Genomic DNA, 19913 nt, shown 5'->3' with positions numbered 1-19913 from the left:
CCGCCAATGCTGACTGACGGCAAAGCCAATGTGAACGATTATTATTTTACTAAAGAGTCAACTAAGAACAAGTCGTAAGTAGTTGACAGGTAATAACTGGCAATCTGGCATGACACAAGCCAACGAATAAGATAGAGAGAATAAAGTATCATTGTTAAGGTGGGAGCGTTCATTAAATTCTTGTCTGTTCTTACTATGCCTTGTACAATGGGCTACTAAGGCAAGCCAGTGGGCTAAAAGTCATCCCCTCTCCCTTGACGCAGCACTAAACTAAAGTCTTCACTGTCTCTTCCGAAGTCTCATAGAATTCTCTCTCTTTCTCTCTTTCTGAACTGCTCTTTCAAGCTTGAATTGCTTTGCTCGTTGCTAGATGATGCAGTTTGGTTTTCTTAGCTTCTGAGTTACAGCAGGTTTGTGCGTTTTTTGTACTTATTTTGTTTTGTTTTTGTTTTTGTTTTTGTGTAGTGAGTTCTTAAGTGGGTTTCAGTAATTTAGCTTAAACGTTTAACACCCTTTGCTGTTCATGAATGATTTTGTTCTTTTACAGTCAAATTGGATATCTGTTCTAGTCATATACGGGCAGTCTCATCTAAATGCATCAATATTGTGTAAAACTAGCTAATAAATTTGTGAATTGTTATACTCTGCTTTGTCATGAGCTTTCTAATCAAAATGCTAACAGTAATAATCATTGTTATAAGACGAAAGCCAGGGTTTACCGGGCCTGAGGCACGGGTTGGCGGATCATCCAAGCTATGATTTTCTTTAAAATCTCTTGAAGCAACGTTGTTTCATGCGTTTTTTTTTAAGCCTTCTTTTTTTACAAATATAAAAAAGGGTTCCAAGTACAACATGCCTAGGCTAAGCTCTGGGCCAGGTTGATCCGCCAGGATGGGTTTTATAACTATTACAGTAATGCTATGTTGAACTAGGTCTTTAAGTTTTTTGCTTACAACGTAAGCACTATAGAGTCTGCTAGAAGTCCTTTTGGTTAATGATGTTTTTACACAACATAGAAACGCTTGGTGAAGTTAGGATTTAAGAAGTAATCAGCTGCAGATTATCAATAGGATGGTCACTTGGTTTGTTCAAGATTGAGTGACATAACGAAAGTATAAAATTAGTCAATAAGGTTGACGCTTATCATGAGTTGTGGAGCAAAAATAATCATTGGATGGCTTGAGTGCTGAAAACTTCCCTAACGTTGCTTGAAAAGGTCTTAACCATTCCAGGGAAGTTGCAGTATAGAGATTAATCTCTCAAATGCGCAGGAAAATTTAAGTATCTCGAAGATAAATTGCTTGATGGTGGTGATTGTTAAGTGAGACATCAAGTGCTAGTAGCTAGAACCGTTGCAATTTTTGATACATTTGCATTAAGACATAAATTCAGTTGGAAGTTTTTGATAGATCAAGTGGTAGTAGCTAGAACCATTGCAATATGGTAAGTACTCCATTGGTTAAATGTAACCTTTTGAGCTTTACTTCAGTAAGCTGAACGACTTCACCAAAGGTTAAAACCATGGGAACTAAACTAAACTATAATTTTTCTGCTTGAACATGTTTGGCCCGAATGACCTTTTTTTATTTATTAAGAATGATTTATTGATCTCATGAATTCATCAAATCATTACGAGCATAGGAGCAACTGGTGTTTCGCCTGCATTTCTTATTTTTCTTCTCCCACCTTTGGGTTCCTGCTCTTGTGAATAAAAATATTCAGTGTGTTTCTTCATGAATTTTCCTTGCCTAATTGGACATGCATCTATGTGTATTGAATATTGTCTTCATTTTCTGTTCCTTTTGTAGGCCCTATTAATAAGAAATGGCTGACCATGAAAAAGATGATGTATCAATGCTGTCAGACACTCATCCAAAGTTAGTGGATGAAGAGGTGGATTCTCGATTTTCGCCATTTCTTTCCAGGACTCAAAGTGCATCAATTTCTATTCCTGTGAATTCCATGGAGTCCTATGGTTTTGAAACCAATCTTGTTGGCTATACTGGTCCACTGCGTAGTGAAAGAAAAGCTCCACTGGTACAAATGAGCGGTCCTCTATATATCAACCGCAACACTGAAAACCTATTCCTGGCAAATCATGGTGTAACAGCTCACAAAAAGGTGGAACCCAAGCCAGAAAGATATCTATCTTTTAAAGGAATGGATCCGAATGACTGGGATGACATGTATACTACTACAAATGCCCACTTAATGAGGTCTGGGCAACTAGGGATGTGCAATGATCCTTACTGCACAACATGCCCATCGAATTACCATTCCAAAGATTCCAGGGTATGCTTTTGTTCTAATAGAAAAATTCTTATAGCTTCTGGAGTTGCTGTTATGATATCCTGGATTTTTACTGCTACTTCTTGTTGCCCTTCATTATTCAAACAGGAGGAACCAGTTTCTATATGGATTATGATTAAGACTTCAGCCATAAATGGCTATTTTGTTGCATATATTTTTACTTGGTCACTTTTGTTGAGTAATTCTATCATAAAACTAGGATTTTCTCCATCACTAGTTTGGTTTCATGATGACTTCTATAGTTATCAACATAGCGAGTGTGGGTTATGTTGTAGTTTGTGGCGTATAGGCAGATGTTGGAGCGGAATGACAACATCTGCCTCTCTAGGATTTATTTCATGTTTTGTTGCTAGAGACAACTAGTAGGTTGGTGGTTGCGAGGGCAATGCCCTCGTGGTACGATACAGGGGTAAAAGTTATTAATACTTCTTGAACAATTAGGATTCTTTAGGCAGCTAGGTTTCCTTGGACAGTTTAGGGTCTGCTATAAATATATACCATGTAACCCTATTTTGACATAGTAAAAAATAAAAACTCCTCGCTCCTATGGATGTAGAGACATTGCCGAACCACGTTAAATCTTGTGTTTTTTTTTGTTTCTCTCCTATTGCAATGTTTATCAATAGTTGCTGCAGTTTTTTCACAACAGGCCATTATTTCATTGCCATCTCTTTGAAAGTGATACCTAGTTGCTTAGTGGGATTAGAAATAAAAATCTTGCAGAAGGCTTCTCGTTTCCTTGACATGCTATCCCAAATTGGTTGCACTTGGTGAAAAGATGAAATCTTGTGAATTCATGATGTGATGAATCTCACAAATTAAAATAAAAGTTGTAATGGTGATTGGTCCATACTCTCGAGGCCGTTCTTTTTAGTGGCGACAAAGTGGTGGAATGGGATTATGATAATAATTTTTGATGCTGTCATGAAGGAAAAAGCGGTGGTAATAGAGGTTGTGCAGATCCAGTGGAGGTAATGTTCATATTCTTTATGGTTGAAAGGTGTTATATGTCATCAGAGATATTGTGTCCCAGTTTCCTCTTATTTTGAGCAATATTTTCTTTTAATTGAGCTAATTGAAAAGGAAAAATGTTATATCGAGGACTGTGATTTAAGTATATGTAGTTAGGTATTGGTTGTGGAGTACTAAACTTGTATTTATCTGAGGGGGATTTGGTTTATGAGCTCCAGTTGCATATGCTCTGTGGGTACTGAGCTTTATAATACCTAATAATGATGGTTGACTATAGACTTATTTTGTTGGCTGGGAAGTAGTTGAATTTCATATTCTCTTTTTGGTATTGAATTGGAAATTATCTATGTGCTTATCTGAAATTCATCTGTTTGCATTCTTCTTTGGATGTAGCCCTAACTGTTTGGGAACCATTTAAGTTCTTGTGGCCTTTTGGAATGTTCATTTGCATGAATTTGTTTGCAAAATTTACCCTGGTAATCAGTTAAATTCTTCCACGGCATAAATAAGTGGCAGCAGAAGCTCAAGGTCTGATCTTTGACATTCTGTTGGTTGGTTTTAATGACTATGGCATGATGGAGGGGAAAACCATGGTTCAAGGAGGAGGAATTTGGTGGAGGAAGAAGAAACACTAGTTCACCTTTTGGCTTTTCAAAGTTCAAGATTTATTATATTTTTATGATAGCTTTTAAGAGAATAGGTTCGTTTTGTTTTGGAGATTTTGACAGCTTATATGCATATGGTGAAGATGATGAGTTGATGCATTCACAAAATTTGACCTAGACTGGTGTTTAGTTTTTTGGCAAGTTCCTATGCCATGATTAACTTAGGAAGCTAGGCAAACCTATTTTTTCTCCAAGTAGATTTGTAAGAACTTTATGGAAGGGGTTGACTAGTTTCAAACCAGATCAAGAAGCAGTGTTTCCCTTGTGGGAATGCGTCGGAGAGAAAAGTTATGTGTGCTCTTTCAATAATCTTTCTCAGTCACATGGGCTTAAAATAAAATAAAATTTTCAGCATCTACCTGCAAAAAAATTATATTCCAACTGCAGGTGAATTGTGTATCTTCTCTAATTCTACGAGTAGGAAACAATATTCAGTATCCTGTGATTGGCTTTACTTTATAATGTTGTCCCATGTCTTGATTATTATATATTATAATAATTTTATGGACCTGCCTCAATGTGTTCACCAACTTTCTGCTTTTGTGCTTCTTGCAGTTTCATAGTGTTCTCTATGGAGATGCTAAAGGTTGGGCAAGGAGATTCAATGATGTTATAAACTTGTATATTCCTAGAGTTATGAATCCTCATGCTCAAGTGGTTCAGAAGTGGAACAAATTTTTTGTCATTTCATGCTGGGTGGCGATTTTCATCGATCCCTTGTTTTTCTTCCTACTATGGGTGCAACGGGTATGTTTAGCTTGCATATAGTTCCAGAATTTATAGCTAGAGTGGCGTTAAATAGCACTGTTCACAGATTATGCAGTTACATGCAGTTACATACAGCTCTGAAACCATGATTTTAGCAACTTTTAAGCAATTTTGTTAAGTTTTAGGGCTTTCAATTTTCTGTGTTCTAATCATGGATATTCTATTGCTGAGAGGGTCCATGATGAGGTCTTTGTCTGATCATGATTTTACTTGGATTGTATAGAACTTCCAGATTCCACAGACAACTATTTGAAAAAAACTTTCATAATAATTGCTCAAAAGCTGCTGTTATTGCTAAGATACTTCATCTATTTTTGACTTCAATGCTTTATTATTTAGGCATTTCATATGATATTCTCCTCAGTTCACACTTTAGCTTGTATTTTTTTGGAATTACATTATTTTCATTTTTGGTTGCAGGAAAACAATTGCATAGTTATTGACTGGCCATTGACTAAAACAATTGTGGTTTTTAGGAGCTTGACTGATCTCATCTACTTACTGAACATACTTCTTCAGGTACACTAGCTCCTTACATTAATCTGATTATCTTTCTTTCTTTCTAGCTGCTGTTAGTCCTGTCATCTCCATTAGTACTGATGTCAATCTTTTTATTTAGAACTTAGAGATCACTTATCGTAGGCTTTGTAGTAACGTCAACCATAAATTCAAAAGTAACACACCACTTGACACAGTTAAAGCTATAAAGATCATGTGAAATTTTAGCCAAAAACTTTCTTTCTAGGATCATAGAACTTTTTATGACAGTTGAGATTAAAATTTAAAGGTGAAGAAGCCCATGATGGCATATAAAATGACCCCAGTGATGAAAATAGCTCCTATAAACAATGATGAGCTTGTCTCTGTGCTCCTTTAATTATTGAAGTATGATTGTCAAATTCCATTGCTTCTGTCTTGAAGCTCTTTTAAAGTCCAGCTTTGACTGATATATGAAAACTATTCTTTGCAAGTATTGATTCATTAATACTCTCATTTATTTTCTGCAGTTTAGGTTAGCTTATGTTGCTCCTGAATCTAGAGTGGTTGGTGCAGGAGAGTTAGTTGACCATCCAAAGAAAATTGCTAAGCACTACCTCCGAGGATATTTCTTTATTGACTTATTTGCGGTATTACCACTCCCGCAGGTTAGTGAGTCATTCTCTGTCTAGCGTGGTAACTATTGACCTTATAAATTTTACTTAGGATTCAACACAACATGTCGTATCTATATTCTTATGTTTAAATAACAAGCATCTAAACGTCAAGTTCTGAACCTGGCTGAGGATGTGGAAATTAATTGCTTGTCATTACATGAATTTGGATTCTGGCGGGCACAGGGACAGCACTGGGTCTTAGGGCCATGAAGCATGTCACTGAGTATGATTGCCTAATATGAGGAGGATAAATAATGTCATCAATTTGAAATGAAGCACGTCACTGAGTATGATTGCCTAATATTGGAAGGATAAATAATGTCATCAATTTGAAATGAAGACTTGGTAAGAACCTGAAAATGGTGGAGTGATAACGAATGTGAAGTGTGAAATGCTGCAGCCTCTAATGAGCAATGCTATGATAGTCACTTCATGATTGACTCCATGAACACTCTCCTAATCTCACTGTTGGTCATATACATGTAGGTGCCATCTTTCTTTCCTACAATGAGATTTGGAGAGTATCTGGATAACCACTTTCGAAGCTGACTATCCTTGGTGTTGTTATAAATCACATCACAATAGATTGCAAAACTAAGCGAGTTGTGTGAGTAGAACTAGACATACATTAGTGCGACTATTTTTAGGAAAATATTAAATGGCAATTAACAAGAAAAATAAACAAGAATTCATGTGTGGAGGGCTTCACAGTTAACTAGAGTGACAGACTCGAGTTAGAAGCTGGAGGTTGATGGAAGTGTTAACTATTCAGTATTCTGAATTTGTTCGTCACATATGCTGGAAATGAAATAATGTGATTGCTTGTATGGTTTCAATGGAATTTACATTGTATTCTTCCAGATTCAGTAAATTATGTCTAATAAATTAGCACTGGAATCTAATACCATATTCTTGGTAATCACGTGCAGATCATTGTATTAGTAGTCCTACCAAAGGGATTGGGAATCTCTGGAGCAAATAATGCCAAAAATCTTCTACGGGCAGCTATTCTTGTCCAGTACATTCCAAGGCTGTGGAGGTTTATTCCTCTTCTCATTGGTCAGTCTCCAAGTGGCTTCATATTTGAGACAGCATTGGCAAACTTCTTTATAAATCTTTTCACCTATATACTGTCTGGTCACATCATTGGGTCATGTTGGTATCTCTTTGGGTTGCAGGTGAGTGTGTTGAGCTTTATTTCTCAAACATTTTCTTATCCTTTGAATATCCAGAAGCTATTATGAACTCTGTTACTATTCTGGATCTCTAGCATCCAGAGATGCATATACATTTTTTCCACAGTTCTCACCCTCGATGTCCTCATAATATTCAATCTCTAGTTCTTAACCTCTGAAGCAATGATAGATTGAAAGGAATATTTTGGTTTACTAGCATAACATTTCCTTTTCTTTGTCACGTTATCATTGCATGGATCGTTTTCTTTTTCGGCATATTGCTTTCTTTCTTCTTTTGGCTAATTGAGCGAAATCTGAAACTAGCTCTGTATTCTGATGCGTTAGTGATAGTACTCAAATGACTCTACCACTCTTTTAACAGAGGGTTAATCAATGTCTTCGTGATGCCTGTCATTATACTGGTTTTCGAGACGAATGCATGAAATTTATAGATTGTGGAGGCGGGAATGCTAATGAAGAATACGGGTCTCATTCAAAATGGGCTAACTGGAAACAGAATCCCAATGCAAGTAATTGTTTTCAAACGGGTGGTTCGCCAAATGGTTTTGATTATGGAATCTATACCAAAGCAGTCAACCTTACCGGAAAAAATATCATCATCAGATACATATATTCATTGTTTTGGGGATTCCAGGTATGTGAATAATGCTATCTTACATCATTTTTTTTCTTTTTCCTAAGCTATTATGATGTAATTGGAAATTCTCTCCATAACAAGTAATAGCAAGTAAATACTTCCTCTAATCATAATTTTCCATCTCTTGTATAATTAACAAAAACTTTAAACCACGATAGACTTCTTATCCCTTCAAAGAAAAAACCAAAGGCTTAGTTTAGTCTTTTCTTTTCACATGGTTGATTAATCATTACAGATTTCACCGATGGTATAAGTGACCTTTTCTCTTTTTTAGCAACAGTAAAATGACCTTTTTAGCCTTCAAATAAAAAAAAATTAATACTATTGACCAAGGGTATTTAACTTTTTATTTTTTAAAATACATTAAAAAAATATCTTTACCCTTTAGTCCACGGGATTTTTAGTCTTTTCACATATTGTTTTTGTTAATTCCAGAACCATGGAGTACAATTTGATATATTTTAAGATGATTAAATAATTTTAAATTCAAAAAAGCTACTGGTGCGTGTTGTTCACTCGCTAGTGTGTGGGAGGTGCTCGAGCTCTATGGGCAGCACGTGCAGTGCCTCTTAATGGTAAAAAATGCTTGCCCTTCTGTCATGTCGTTGGATACACCACCACGTTCTCTTTCTTTTAGTGCATTTCATGTTAGTGGTGGTTGGTTGGTTGGTCATCGATGAGGTCCCCCACTCCCTTTCTTTTCTCACTCATCCCCTGAAAATTATATGTTAATCCTCCTTGTTATTGATATTTCAATTCTAGTCCTTATTCTTTTGATTTCTAATTTTTTTTCTTAACTCTTTTGTAAAATTTTTATTTGTTTTTAATTTAGTCTTTAAATTTTAATTTGTCATATATTATTTTTTTCAACTTGGTTTTTATTATTTTGATTTCTATTTTTTTTTCTTGTTCCTTTTGTAAAAGTCTTATTAATTTTTAATTTCATCATTTAATCAGAGTTTATAGTATATTATTTTTCCAGTTTGGTTCTTTTTTTTTGTTAAAATTATTTTTTTTTAATTTAACCCTCTAATTAAAAATTTATAGTTGCCTTCTAATTTATTTTTTATTTTTATTTTTACCCTAATTCTTTTAATTACTATTTTTTTTTTATTTTAGATCCTTTTGTGTAATCGATTTTTTTTCTTGATTTCATCCTTTATTGTTTGATTTTTTGGGGATTGAGCTTTGTGGTTTTTTCGTGTATAGTGCTTCTAGTCTAGTGACCCGGGTTACGCGTTAGAAAAGTTAACGCGGGTCAATATCTTTTTTTTTGTCTTATTTTATTTTTAGATTTTATCATTTGATATTAAAAAAAAATTAAAAATAACATGTATTCAATTTCTTTTTATTGAAAAAAAACTATTAGACCTGTGACGGAGTGCGGGTTAGCTTGTGGAAACTATGGGTGTAATCAATCACTTTTGATGCACTTCTCTAACCTAAGCTAAGAACACCTCCTTTTTCATTTGGTGGTGTTGCTTGAGTTTACAAAACTAGGTTTATTTTAATCCTTGTTATCTTGAAACCTTTGATTTCTTGGGCTACTTCTCAATAACTCTTTCGTTTCATGTAACACACCTATTTGATCTTATAATTGTGTCAATATTGGTGCAAATTAAACTGTTTTTCTGCTGACATAATATTATATTTTTAATTTTGTGAAGCAAATCAGTACTCTTGCTGGAAACCAAGTACCGAGCTATTTTGTTTGGGAAGTCCTCTTTACCATGGCAATCATTGGACTTGGCCTCTTGCTCTTTGCTTTTCTCATAGGAAACATACAGAACTTTCTCCAATCTCTTGGTCGGAGGTATAATTTATGAAATTTATCCTCTCAAATGTCACCCAAAAACCTTCAGTTGTTCATAATGACTTGATTTTTTTTTTTTTTTGAAAACGTTATTATTGTGCATCCATTTCAATAGTGTTCTTATTTGAAAGCATGGATGGCCTAGGCTAGAGTGTGCATGTTAAATGACCGAGGAAGAAATTTGTAGGCTGTGCTTGACGAAGTACTGACTATCCTGCGTTCAGATTTAAAGATATTTTTCATCACTATCTCTCCCAAATTTTATGTACTCTTTATATAGTGATGGTTTCTTTCAAAATAACCAGAGGTAGGATTATTAACCAGTACCAAAATAACTTCACTGCTGAACACCAACTCTCAATAGAGAAGTTTTGTAATGCAGAAATTGTATTCATTTTCCAAAATGATCATTCATTTACAGCATTGTTCTTATTTGTATCAATTCTTTAACTAACTAACTGATTTCCAACTAACTCTGTTACAACTTTATTTTGACGCGTTAAAAGCTTGCCTATACTATCTAACTATAGCAGTTTTTCCTGTCAATTTCTTTCTTCAGGTATTCTTCTTTATTTCTTCCTGCCCATGTCATCTGCTACTGCTGTTAAATTGTTGTTGTTCTAACAAGTTCATCATTACTGGAATACACTGTTTTTAATTTAAATCTCCAAAGACAAAAGTGATGGGTGAGAAATGAGATAGATGTCTATAATATTTACATCTTGAGAAGAAAATTTTAAAAAACCTCCATGCCAATTTTGATGCGGCGGCATTATGATGCAATTCATATTCGCCAATTAGTTTTCTATTCCTAGTTTTGTATTTGCAAGTAGATTAGAATGCCATCTGCTTGATTAATCATTATTTATTAACAGTTCACTATTCTCCCTTCTAGGAGGTCAGAAATGTCGTTAAGACGACGTGACGTTGAGCAGTGGATGAGACATCGGCGGTTGCCACAAGAACTAAGAAGGTCTGCTGTATATTCTTTTAACTTCTCATCTCTTTCTCTCTCTACCCTTTTTTTGGGTAAACTCCTCTCTCCCCATCACACACGCGTGCCCGCGCACACACACTTTAACAATATATTTCTTGACATGATGGATTTTGTGATGAAATGTAATGAAATTCCATACACTTCCATATAAATAAAGAAACCCTTGTAATCTCCATCAACCCTTGCTCAGTGAAATGGAATTCGTGATATTTTTCCTCCTGGACCATTTTGCTGTGTCAAAGCAAATATTCTTTCATTTATGTCATGCCTATTGCTATACCCTTTTATTGCTTCTTTGCATTTCCATCTATAATATTCCTATTATTTTTCTTGTGCGCTTGTAAGAATTTACTTCTTTGCATGGTTGCATTCTTTGGCATATGTTAGATATTGGATCTCGTAACTTATAAAATTGCTGTCATGTAGGAGAGTGTTAGAAGCTGAACGGTATCATTGGGCTGCTACTAGAGGTGTAAATGAGGGAATGCTTATGGAGAATTTGCCGGAAGACCTTCAGAGGGATATAAGAAGGCATCTCTTCGAACTTCTCAAGAAAGTAAGATATAAAACATCCCAAGCCAATAAAATTGATTTGCTATGTACTTCATACTCATTGATTCCTTCTGATCCTTAGTGCTGCTAACTTGTTGAGTTGATTTGGCTGAGGGTTGCAATCAAACTCAACAGTTTGTCTCCGGAAAAGAGCAAGACAAGTTTTTTTTTTTTGTCTAAATAGACTTTCTGATTTCATAATCATAAACTTTGGACTAACCTGCCATGCATTTATCTGCAAAATTGTGTAGGTTTGGATTTTTAACCTGATGGATGACCATGTCTTAGATGCTGTCCGTGAGAAATTAAAACAAAAAATATACATCAAGGGAAGTGAGATTTTTTATGTTGGTGGACTGGTTGAGAAGATGGTTTTTATCGTGCGAGGAAAATTGGAAAGCATCGGTCATGATGGCACTGTAGTAGCCTTAGGCGAAGGGAATGTTTGTGGTGAGGAACTTCTCACATGGTTTCTTGAGCATAGCTCAGTGTTCAAAGGTATATCATGATTCTTAAGAGTAAATTGAATTCTATTTTAGTTCTTTGTAGACCATTTTAAGTTATTCGGAAGCCAAACTTCCAGTAGTTGGCGTCTGTAAACACCATTAGAGCATGAGCATGGAATTTTGGTTCTTTCCACAGATGGAAGGAGAATCAAAACTCCCGGACAGCGTTTGATTAGTAGCAGGACAGTAAGGTGCCTAACAAATGTAGAAGCATTTTCACTCAGTGCCGCAGACCTTCAAGAAGTCACCAGCGTTTTTGAAAGAAACTTGCGCCATCCACTCGTCCAAGGAGCCATAAGGTTATTTCGATGCCTTTACATATATTTTTTGCATACATGTTTAATAAGTTTAGCAGTTTGACTTTGTTACAAGGAAAGCACTGCATGCATGCTGATTATAACATCTTTGAGGCTTATGCATGCTCTTGAAAGATAACATCTTCTTCCTTTTTTTTTTTTTTTTTTTTTGGGGTGGGGAGGTAGATGAGCTTATCAAATGCATTTATTGGAGAAAATTTCATGTTAGTATGCATTGGTGTACAAACTTAGAAACAAGAATGAGAAAAGGGATGTTATTTTAGAGTTTGACTAGCCATTTAACCCGTGCTTTGCCACAGGTTATAATTTTTTTTTTCAAAAACTACTGAGTATGTAAGTTGCTTCAATGTGTTTTTTTACATAAAAAAATCAGAATGGAAATTGAAAAGCCCATGCAAGTAAGATCAAAATATTTCATAACATAAAAATGAGATATGCATCCAATTGTGTTTACTGAATTTATTTATGTAAATAAATAAAAGATAAATTCACACTCTAAAAAACCTATGATTTAAAAGATAAACATATGAAACTGACTGAATAAATATACACTATAAAAAATATTATGCAAGACTGAACACTTCAACAATATAATTTAAAAATGAACATTTTTTATTTTAAAAAATAAACTTAATTTGTATAAAAACAATTATAGATGAATTAGAATAATACCTTGAAAAATAAAATAGAAAGAAAACTAAAAAAAAGCTTATATTAAAAAAAAGGCATGCAAAAATTATAAGCTAAGTCATAAGATCGGGATAAACTCATAGAAAAAACTTGAAGATAATCACAAAATCAATATTAAAAAAAAAACTAATGCATAATAATAAGATTGTACGAAACTGAATTTCCAACAAATTAAATGTTGAAAGATAAAGCCAAGAAAACAAATTAATTACATAAAAGGATTGAAAAAAATGAGGGTGAGAAAAAAAACATTAATTAGAGGGATTGGAGAGTTTAATTGAAATGAAAACATAGCTTTAATAAAAAAAAAAATTAAAAGATGGAGGGATGAAATTGAAAAAAAAATGTGGACTAATGTGATATAAAAATCAAATGTCAAAAGATAAAATTGAAAAAAACAAAATAACTCAATAAATGATTCAAGACAAAATATATTGCAATCAAAAGAATGTGGATCTAATTTAACTTAACAAACAAATAGCCAGACTTTTTTGTTTTTTTTTGCAATGGCTAACATAGTTTTCTAGGAGGAGAGAGAAAAGAGGTAGAGAGAGATAAACTTGTGGTCGTAGCTCCTCCACGTGACGGTTACGAACACACGCCTCACCATTATGATGAAAATAATGAGGCATATTGAACTCCGCCTTGAAAGGTAGTGTTCGGTGCAATTTGGCACATGCAGTGCTCACTTGCTAGCACGTGCCAGCTATTTCTGAATTTAATTAATAATTTGTGTATGTTAAAATAGCCAATTACTCTTAACCCCACTTGAGAACTACAACAAAATCATATCAAAAGGACGAAAATATCCTTGCAAACAAGCTTTGTTTTTTTTGAAATCTAATGGTAATTTTGTCATTTTTACTGTTTTAAAAAATAAAGAAGACAAAGAAGCCCCTTTGGTCTTGTTAATTTTCTCTCTTCTAAGGGTATGATCATAAATTAACTGTTTAATTTTTTTAAAAAAAAGACGAGCCCCTCATCAAAAGCTTAATTTTTTTTTTGTTTTTGATGGCAAAATAATCATTATACTGTAACAAAAAAACATGTCCGGATCATTTTGTCCCCAATCAATTTTGCAATAACGGGTATATCATCTGGAAAGGACAATTGTACCCCCAAATGCAGGCCTACTTAGTTTTTTTGGCAAGGGTAAAAACATATTTACACAGTTATAATTTACAGTATTTTATGTCTAGTACATAATAAAAGTCTGATGTCTTTATCTTTTAGTATTTTCTGTAATTTGGCTGCTGATTTAGGTTTTGTAAACACCTTCTTTATTAAGAGGGTGTGTGGCCGCCTTTCCCTGTAAAGAAGAGTCAATCAAACATCAAAGAATAATCACGAAATTAAAGCAGGGAAAGTGCTTATGGTACTGGCTTCAACTTTCAGTGAAGGTGTTATGGTTCTACAATCACAGCCTTGATCATGTATCTTCATGCTAGGATCGCTGTCAGATTAACTTATCAGCCAAGGTTCTAAAGTTCCAACAGCATTAGAGTCTAGATTCTGAAGTTACCTGTCATGACTTTGTGTTATAATCAAAGATTTATTTCAAGTAAAAAATTGAATAAATATGATTTTGCTTTGAGTTAAGACTTCAGGGGGGGGGGGGGGGGATTTGTTTTTAAAACAATGGTTGCGAAAAGAACTCTTAAAACAGCAAGTGGTTTCTTCTGTTCATTCAGACTTTGTTTTGCTTTCTGTCTGACTGACAGGTATCAATCTCCATACTGGAGAGCCCGTGCTGCTACCCTCATTCAAGTTGCCTGGAGATATCGGCAGAAACGTCTGAAGCATAGCAAGAACTCTCAATCACACCATTCTTCAAACTCGAGGGTTTAGATATTCTTGTATCTTTTAATATATATATATATAGGTATGTATGTATATATAGGTATGTATGTATGTATATGGTTAGCATATAATAGAATAAAATTAAATAATTTCGTGATGTACTTAAAGGTAAAACATTTCCATGAAAATTGAAGGCAACATATGAAATAGGAAACAATAGGAACAGAATAATGAATGTATTAGAAACCATATTATTAAAAATTTTATTTTTCTTGTAGAAAGATGTCCTCATATTCAACCTGCAGTCAACATGCTTAGGTTGCTGGGGGTTTTCTAGTTTATGATTTGATCATTCAACAAACTTGTGATTTAAAAAAATATAGACCGATCTATACCCGGGTAACTTGCCGTTATCAAACCTGGTCCACATTTCATAAAATCAAAAGCAAATATTTTTTTATAAAAAGAATTGAAATAGTATCATTTCAAATAAAAATAAAGGCTTGTTGAGAATCTGACTCAATTACATATATGATTAGACAAATCTCAAACCAAACAAGGCAGCGGTTTTGATGTGGGTTCTCTATCTTTCATGAAGACAACTTGGTAAGAAAACTTTCACAAAAGAAAAACCTGGTTAAGAAATCTGGGCATGAGTTATCATTGACAATAATCAACCTGGACATTGCGAGAATGTTGATGAATCAAAGACAAGAACTGATGGAGACTCTGGTGAGGGTGTTTAGATGGAAAAGAAAAGGAGAATCTAAGTAGTTGTTTCACTTTAGCTTAGACAGAGTAGCAAAGTAATTGTTTTTGGCTTTAATCAAGACATCAAATCTAAAATAAATACCTCATAGTCTACTTGTCTATATGGGAGCAATTCTATCAGTTCAATAATAATAAAAGGTAAAATTTGGAGAGGCAATAGCAACACCCTTTGTCCATAACTAATAATATTCATCACATTGCAATCATTTGTAGCGTAATCCTTTGTCCCAAGACGCAAATCAATCACAACAATCATTCTTGTAGCAACACCTATCATTGCTATGTATTCCAAGTACAATAAGGATAACTAGAAGTCATAAAATGCTGGCTCAATTATTCAGACTGTCAGGGTGGTTTACGTTGGTTTACGTGATTGTATCAAAACTCATGAGCACATCCAAAAATTGTCACCAAAGGAAGGAGAGAGACGCATTTACAAAAACCAGATCTAGTCATCTTATCTGTGCGTGCTGCTTGGTGGTGGGTTCCGTCTCCTTGTTACTTTGATTTGCATCTGCATCATTCACATTTGCTTTTCTTTCTTTTCTTTCTGCATCTGCATCATTCACATTTGCTTTTCTTTCTGCTTCATATTTCTCAAGCAAAGCCCGTGTTTGCATAGCCTTCATCATATCCTTCATTGAATTCTCCTCTCCTTCAAGTTGTGTCTTCATTATAATCTCAGCTTGCTTATTGATTGGCTTAAGGTAATCATCAAATGTGGCCTCCTGCACATCAGTAGGACGTTATTCCAACCTTGGATAGAATCAGACTAAGAAACGCCACCTGGCAGGGTGATGAGGGGACAAAAACATAAGTTTTAACTTTAGGTTCAAACAAGTGAAAATGATCATTGAAAAGCAACAGTGAAAATGATTATTGAAAAGCAAGAAGATGTGAAAAGCATCAGGAATATGACCTGGCAAAATTAAATATGTAAAAAGAACTAGCTTTCATTTTGAGATAAAAGTCCATAGATACACCTCTCAAAATGTTAAAAGTAGAATTGAGGCATTCTAAAAATAAGGACTCTTTAAGGCTGCTGTAAAAATAAGAACTCTTTAAAGTTGCATTTGGTTAGTGTCTCAGAACGTAAATGATATATACAAAAGAGACAAAAATATATTTGATTGAAGAAACATAGACAAAAATATAAAATAGTTTTGTCTTTGAGAAAATATTCGAGTGAATTTATATATTTTCAAAACATGAAATACAGGAGACATGTCCTCTTTGTCCTCACTATTTCTGTCTCTTTTATCCCGACAGTATCCGAACACTATCTAAGAGATGAAAGATGTACTTTTGTGTACAAGCAATGTAAGAATTAAAAGAATGATGGACTAGGAAAAAGAATGGAAGTAGGAGAAGTACATATTAATGGTATGAAACATATGCAACAGGGAGCGATTCTTTTTACCCTCAATTCATCCCTCTAACTCAACATTGCTACATTTCACAAAAAATCTCTTCCTTGAAAATCACACCCATCAACATTCCTTGACTACTTCCCTTTTCAAAACCTCACCCCACTCATATCTTGTCTTTCATTGGACAATGTTTCACACATATCACACTATGTACTCCCATCCTTAACTACCACATGCATTCCAGCTTACTAGGATCACCCACTTCATCCCACACCTATTCCTAGTCCCTCTTTCTCCCTGCTCGGGCATTGGTTGTATTCACACACAATCTCCCTTCACCAAAATTAAGAACCCAGGAGTCCAAAACATCAAGTTTTATATGAAAAGACTGATCCATTGTTCAGGCGTGTTAGCACATTACTCCAATCTGTTCATGTTTTCTCACAGGTATACTTCCCAAAATGAGATCATCACTTACCTAAAAGCATGCAGGTCAATAATAAATTGTGAGTAAAGACGGTCATAAATAAGCATAAACTTACTACAGAACTACACATAAATATCATAAGTTGTCTGGTAGCAGATCAAACCTAATAATTTCTCAACAAGCCTTAATGCTTAAACTTTTTCTCTATAAGGAAACTCAAGAAACATAAAATACAGGCAAGTAGTTTGTGGGATTGTTCATGATATTGACAATGAGATCAACATTGTAATACAGAATTCACAAAAATAATCTAAAGAGAACCAACAGTTCAGTAAAATAAGATAAATGTATCTAAAATCTCATTACTTACAATTTCATCTATCTTCTTGTTCAAATTTTGCATTTCCTCAACCATACGACGAACCTCTGATAATATGAACTGCTCAGGGATCTTTCTCAAGGCTTCCTTTCTTTCTTGTGCCTGTACAGAGAGAGATCTCATTAAGATGGAATATAATGTGGAAGCAAATGATTGGGGTTTCAGAACAATAGGTGAGGAAAATATACATTTACTCGGAAACATAAAATGTGAAATGGCAAGAATAGAAAAAGAGCAAACAGAAAAATAATAAAAAAGAAGTATATGATATATGAAATTTGAGTCAATATGCAAACAAACCAATAAAACTTTGCTTAAACAGGATTATCCGATTATAAAATACTGCTGTGAAGGAAGATCTTAATTGTCTACTCACAGCATCAGGAGTTCAGATTTGCATTTAGTTGCCTTGGTTGAAATCATTAACTTTATTGGCCATTGGGTAGTTTAAATTACTATTCCTTCATTCATATGTAGATTGAAGCACACTAAAAGTTGTCATTGTTGAATTCTCCTGTTTGTTGTGCTTCTGTAACATTTAACTCCTCCAATGCTCTTTTACTAGTAGATCAGGTCTAGTTCAAAAGCACGCCTATAGGAGCAATAGAAGTATTTCAATAATTCAATGTAAGGGGATGTTTATACAATTGAAAAGACCTTACCGTCAAAAGAATATAAAATCCTTTTCTATTAGCTTGTGACTCAGTTCCTCAATCTAATGCAGGTTCTATTAATCATAAACAAACATAATGTACATAATGCAAAGAAATAAGCAGCAGAGATTTAGAGGAAAATAAAGAACGGCTTGAACTCTATTGGGGGTCTTCAGTTTTAAATTGTTATTCTAAGCTATCATAATAGCTCACTTAGTCCATTCAGTTTCACCATCAACATCAATTTCTAACAAAGCTGTCTAAAAGTAGAAGCTTTTTATTCATCTTGTCAGTACCAATGATAAGAAGTAAAATAAAGGCCAAAAACAACATCAAGGAGAAAGATCAATACCGGAAAAGTATTACAAATACACCATTTCCATGGTTTAGAAGTCCTCAAAATGAAAAGGTTTATCAAACTTAAAAGTGCAAAGGAGATATAGTCTATCAGCGTAATCAAACTTAACCAAGCTTAGTCTCGAACAAAACAAGTAATGAGATACAACATGCTGAAGGTCCTGCTTGTCAACATCACACACACTCTTGCACTTGTTTTACCATCATCAAACAATTATTTCACATGAATTGGAGCATAACCATCGATGCGTAAGACAATCTCTTGTAGGTCCAGCATACAGCTCTACAACTAGCACCATAGTGTTGCAAAATACCAAAAACACTTTATATTACATGAAGATAGACACTCATCTAACAATCAAATACATCTCCGTAAAACTATTCCACCAATTGAAGCCTACACTTCCAACGACACCTGGAAATATGTGAATCATCCAAGCAAGGATTTTGCATCTTTTACAACCCTAAAACAGATTGCACACCATCATCTTTACCAAAATGCTTGAAAAAAATCACCGTCGGTTAAAATGCAAGAACAATTATTACTGTAAGCTACTCATGGGGATTGCAGTAGGTGGAATTCACTACAGTTAAGCAAAAATAAAAGGTTTAGGACAGCAATAAATCTAAAAACATTATAGAAACCTAGTACCTGACGGAGACGCTGCTCAAGTTGTAATCGATGATTTCGGATTTTCCGTTCTTCGTAACCGGAAAGAACCCTGATATAGAAAAGGGCTCTTCTTCCAAAATCCAACAACTTCTTCATCTTCTTTATATATAATTCAGCAACAAATTCTCCACTTGCATCAACAAATCTGCAACAATCACACCTTGTTCATCAATTAATACAAAGCCAGTCACTTCCAGATTCTGATTCACTTCTCAAACCCATCAATTTCGATCTGGGTAATGCAAGAAGGATACAAAGCACTTGCTTTTTTCCATGAATGATCAGGGCCCATGGGTATTTACTATTAACAGCTGGGTCCAAGTTTATCAAGCTCAGGGACCAATGGGCCTGGATTATACTTAGCCTTGTAAGTATCCAGTTATTATGATTTTTTTTCCTGGATCTGGGTTAATGGACCTGTCTGATGACTTCAAAAAATTATCAAATCTTTTTTTTTTTAATTTAAAATCAATCGAACTAAATCAGTTTAAACCAATTATTTTTAATTCAGTTAATTATATAAAAAACCGGATCAAACCGACCATGCCTTGTATTGACATGCCTTTCCCTCCTCGCATATTAAACTCATTTACACTAGTCAGCTCAAATGCACAGGTGCGATTTTCTAGAGGAATCCTATGAATCTATCAAGTATTAAGCAAAGCCCCGCAGAATTAGTCTTTATTTGTTTTTATATTTTAAAAATATATTTTTAAAAAATTAGAGTTTTTTTAAATATTTAGATTTTTTTTAATATGTTGATGTAAAAAATAATTTTAAAAAATAAAAAAAAATACTTTTCGTTTCAAAAACACGCTTTTGAAAAAATTAGTTTTTTATACTAAAAATTAAAAATTTTTAATATTTTTAGATTATTTAAATGTGTTAATATTAAAAATAATTTTT

The 19913-nt window shown here is 34.1% G+C and overlaps 2 protein-coding genes across 5 annotated transcripts; one reads left to right on the top strand and one right to left on the bottom strand.

Moving 5' to 3' along the window:
- Positions 1-14658, top strand: LOC133678528 (probable cyclic nucleotide-gated ion channel 20, chloroplastic). Of its 3 annotated transcripts, none has more exons than XM_062100854.1 (13): positions 3-410; positions 1809-2292; positions 4503-4694; positions 5136-5234; positions 5723-5860; positions 6799-7047; positions 7427-7699; positions 9370-9515; positions 10411-10488; positions 10939-11068; positions 11316-11562; positions 11707-11869; positions 14299-14658. In XM_062100854.1, exons 2-13 carry the CDS (start codon positions 1825-1827, stop codon positions 14423-14425), a joined length of 2310 nt encoding a protein of 769 aa, XP_061956838.1. In that variant the 5' UTR covers positions 3-410; positions 1809-1824; the 3' UTR covers positions 14426-14658. The 3 variants fall into 3 exon arrangements, with proteins under 3 accessions (XP_061956839.1, XP_061956838.1, XP_061956840.1); XM_062100856.1 differs by lacking the exon at positions 3-410 and adding an exon at positions 3241-3281 and having other exon boundaries at positions 2113-2292; XM_062100855.1 differs by lacking the exon at positions 5723-5860 and having other exon boundaries at positions 1-410.
- A 658-nt stretch (positions 14659-15316) lies between these two features.
- Positions 15317-19273, bottom strand: LOC133678529 (uncharacterized). Of its 2 annotated transcripts, XM_062100858.1 has the most exons (4): positions 18987-19273; positions 17316-17426; positions 15734-15876; positions 15317-15691 (listed from the first exon to the last, which is right to left on the bottom strand). In XM_062100858.1, the coding sequence occupies exons 1-4, from the start codon at positions 19101-19103 to the stop codon at positions 15601-15603; spliced, it is 462 nt and encodes a 153-aa protein (XP_061956842.1). In that variant the 5' UTR covers positions 19104-19273; the 3' UTR covers positions 15317-15600. The 2 variants fall into 2 exon arrangements, with proteins under 2 accessions (XP_061956842.1, XP_061956841.1); XM_062100857.1 differs by having other exon boundaries at positions 15317-15876; positions 18987-19271.
- Positions 19274-19913: the final 640 nt, after the last annotated feature.

This window comes from Populus nigra, chromosome 18 (assembly GCF_951802175.1).
Source record: "Populus nigra chromosome 18, ddPopNigr1.1, whole genome shotgun sequence".
Classification (NCBI taxonomy): domain Eukaryota; kingdom Viridiplantae; phylum Streptophyta; class Magnoliopsida; order Malpighiales; family Salicaceae; genus Populus; species Populus nigra.
Note: the sequence above shows the minus strand (reverse complement) of the source record. Positions and strands in the feature narration are given on the sequence as shown.

Coding starts and splice junctions, on each gene's coding strand:
- LOC133678528 (XM_062100854.1), top strand. CDS start 1,825: ATGGCTGACCATGAAAAAGATGATGTATCAATGCTGTCAGACACTCAT. Junction 4,695..5,135: donor TCCTACTATGGGTGCAACGG/GTATGTTTAGCT, acceptor TTTTGGTTGCAG/GAAAACAATTGCATAGTTAT. Junction 9,516..10,410: donor CTCCAATCTCTTGGTCGGAG/GTATAATTTATG, acceptor TCTCCCTTCTAG/GAGGTCAGAAATGTCGTTAA.
- LOC133678529 (XM_062100857.1), bottom strand. CDS start 19,103: ATGAAGAAGTTGTTGGATTTTGGAAGAAGAGCCCTTTTCTATATCAGG. Junction 17,427..18,986: donor TTGAGCAGCGTCTCCGTCAG/GTACTAGGTTTC, acceptor CTCTCTGTACAG/GCACAAGAAAGAAAGGAAGC. Junction 15,877..17,315: donor ACAAGAAGATAGATGAAATT/GTAAGTAATGAG, acceptor ACTGATGTGCAG/GAGGCCACATTTGATGATTA.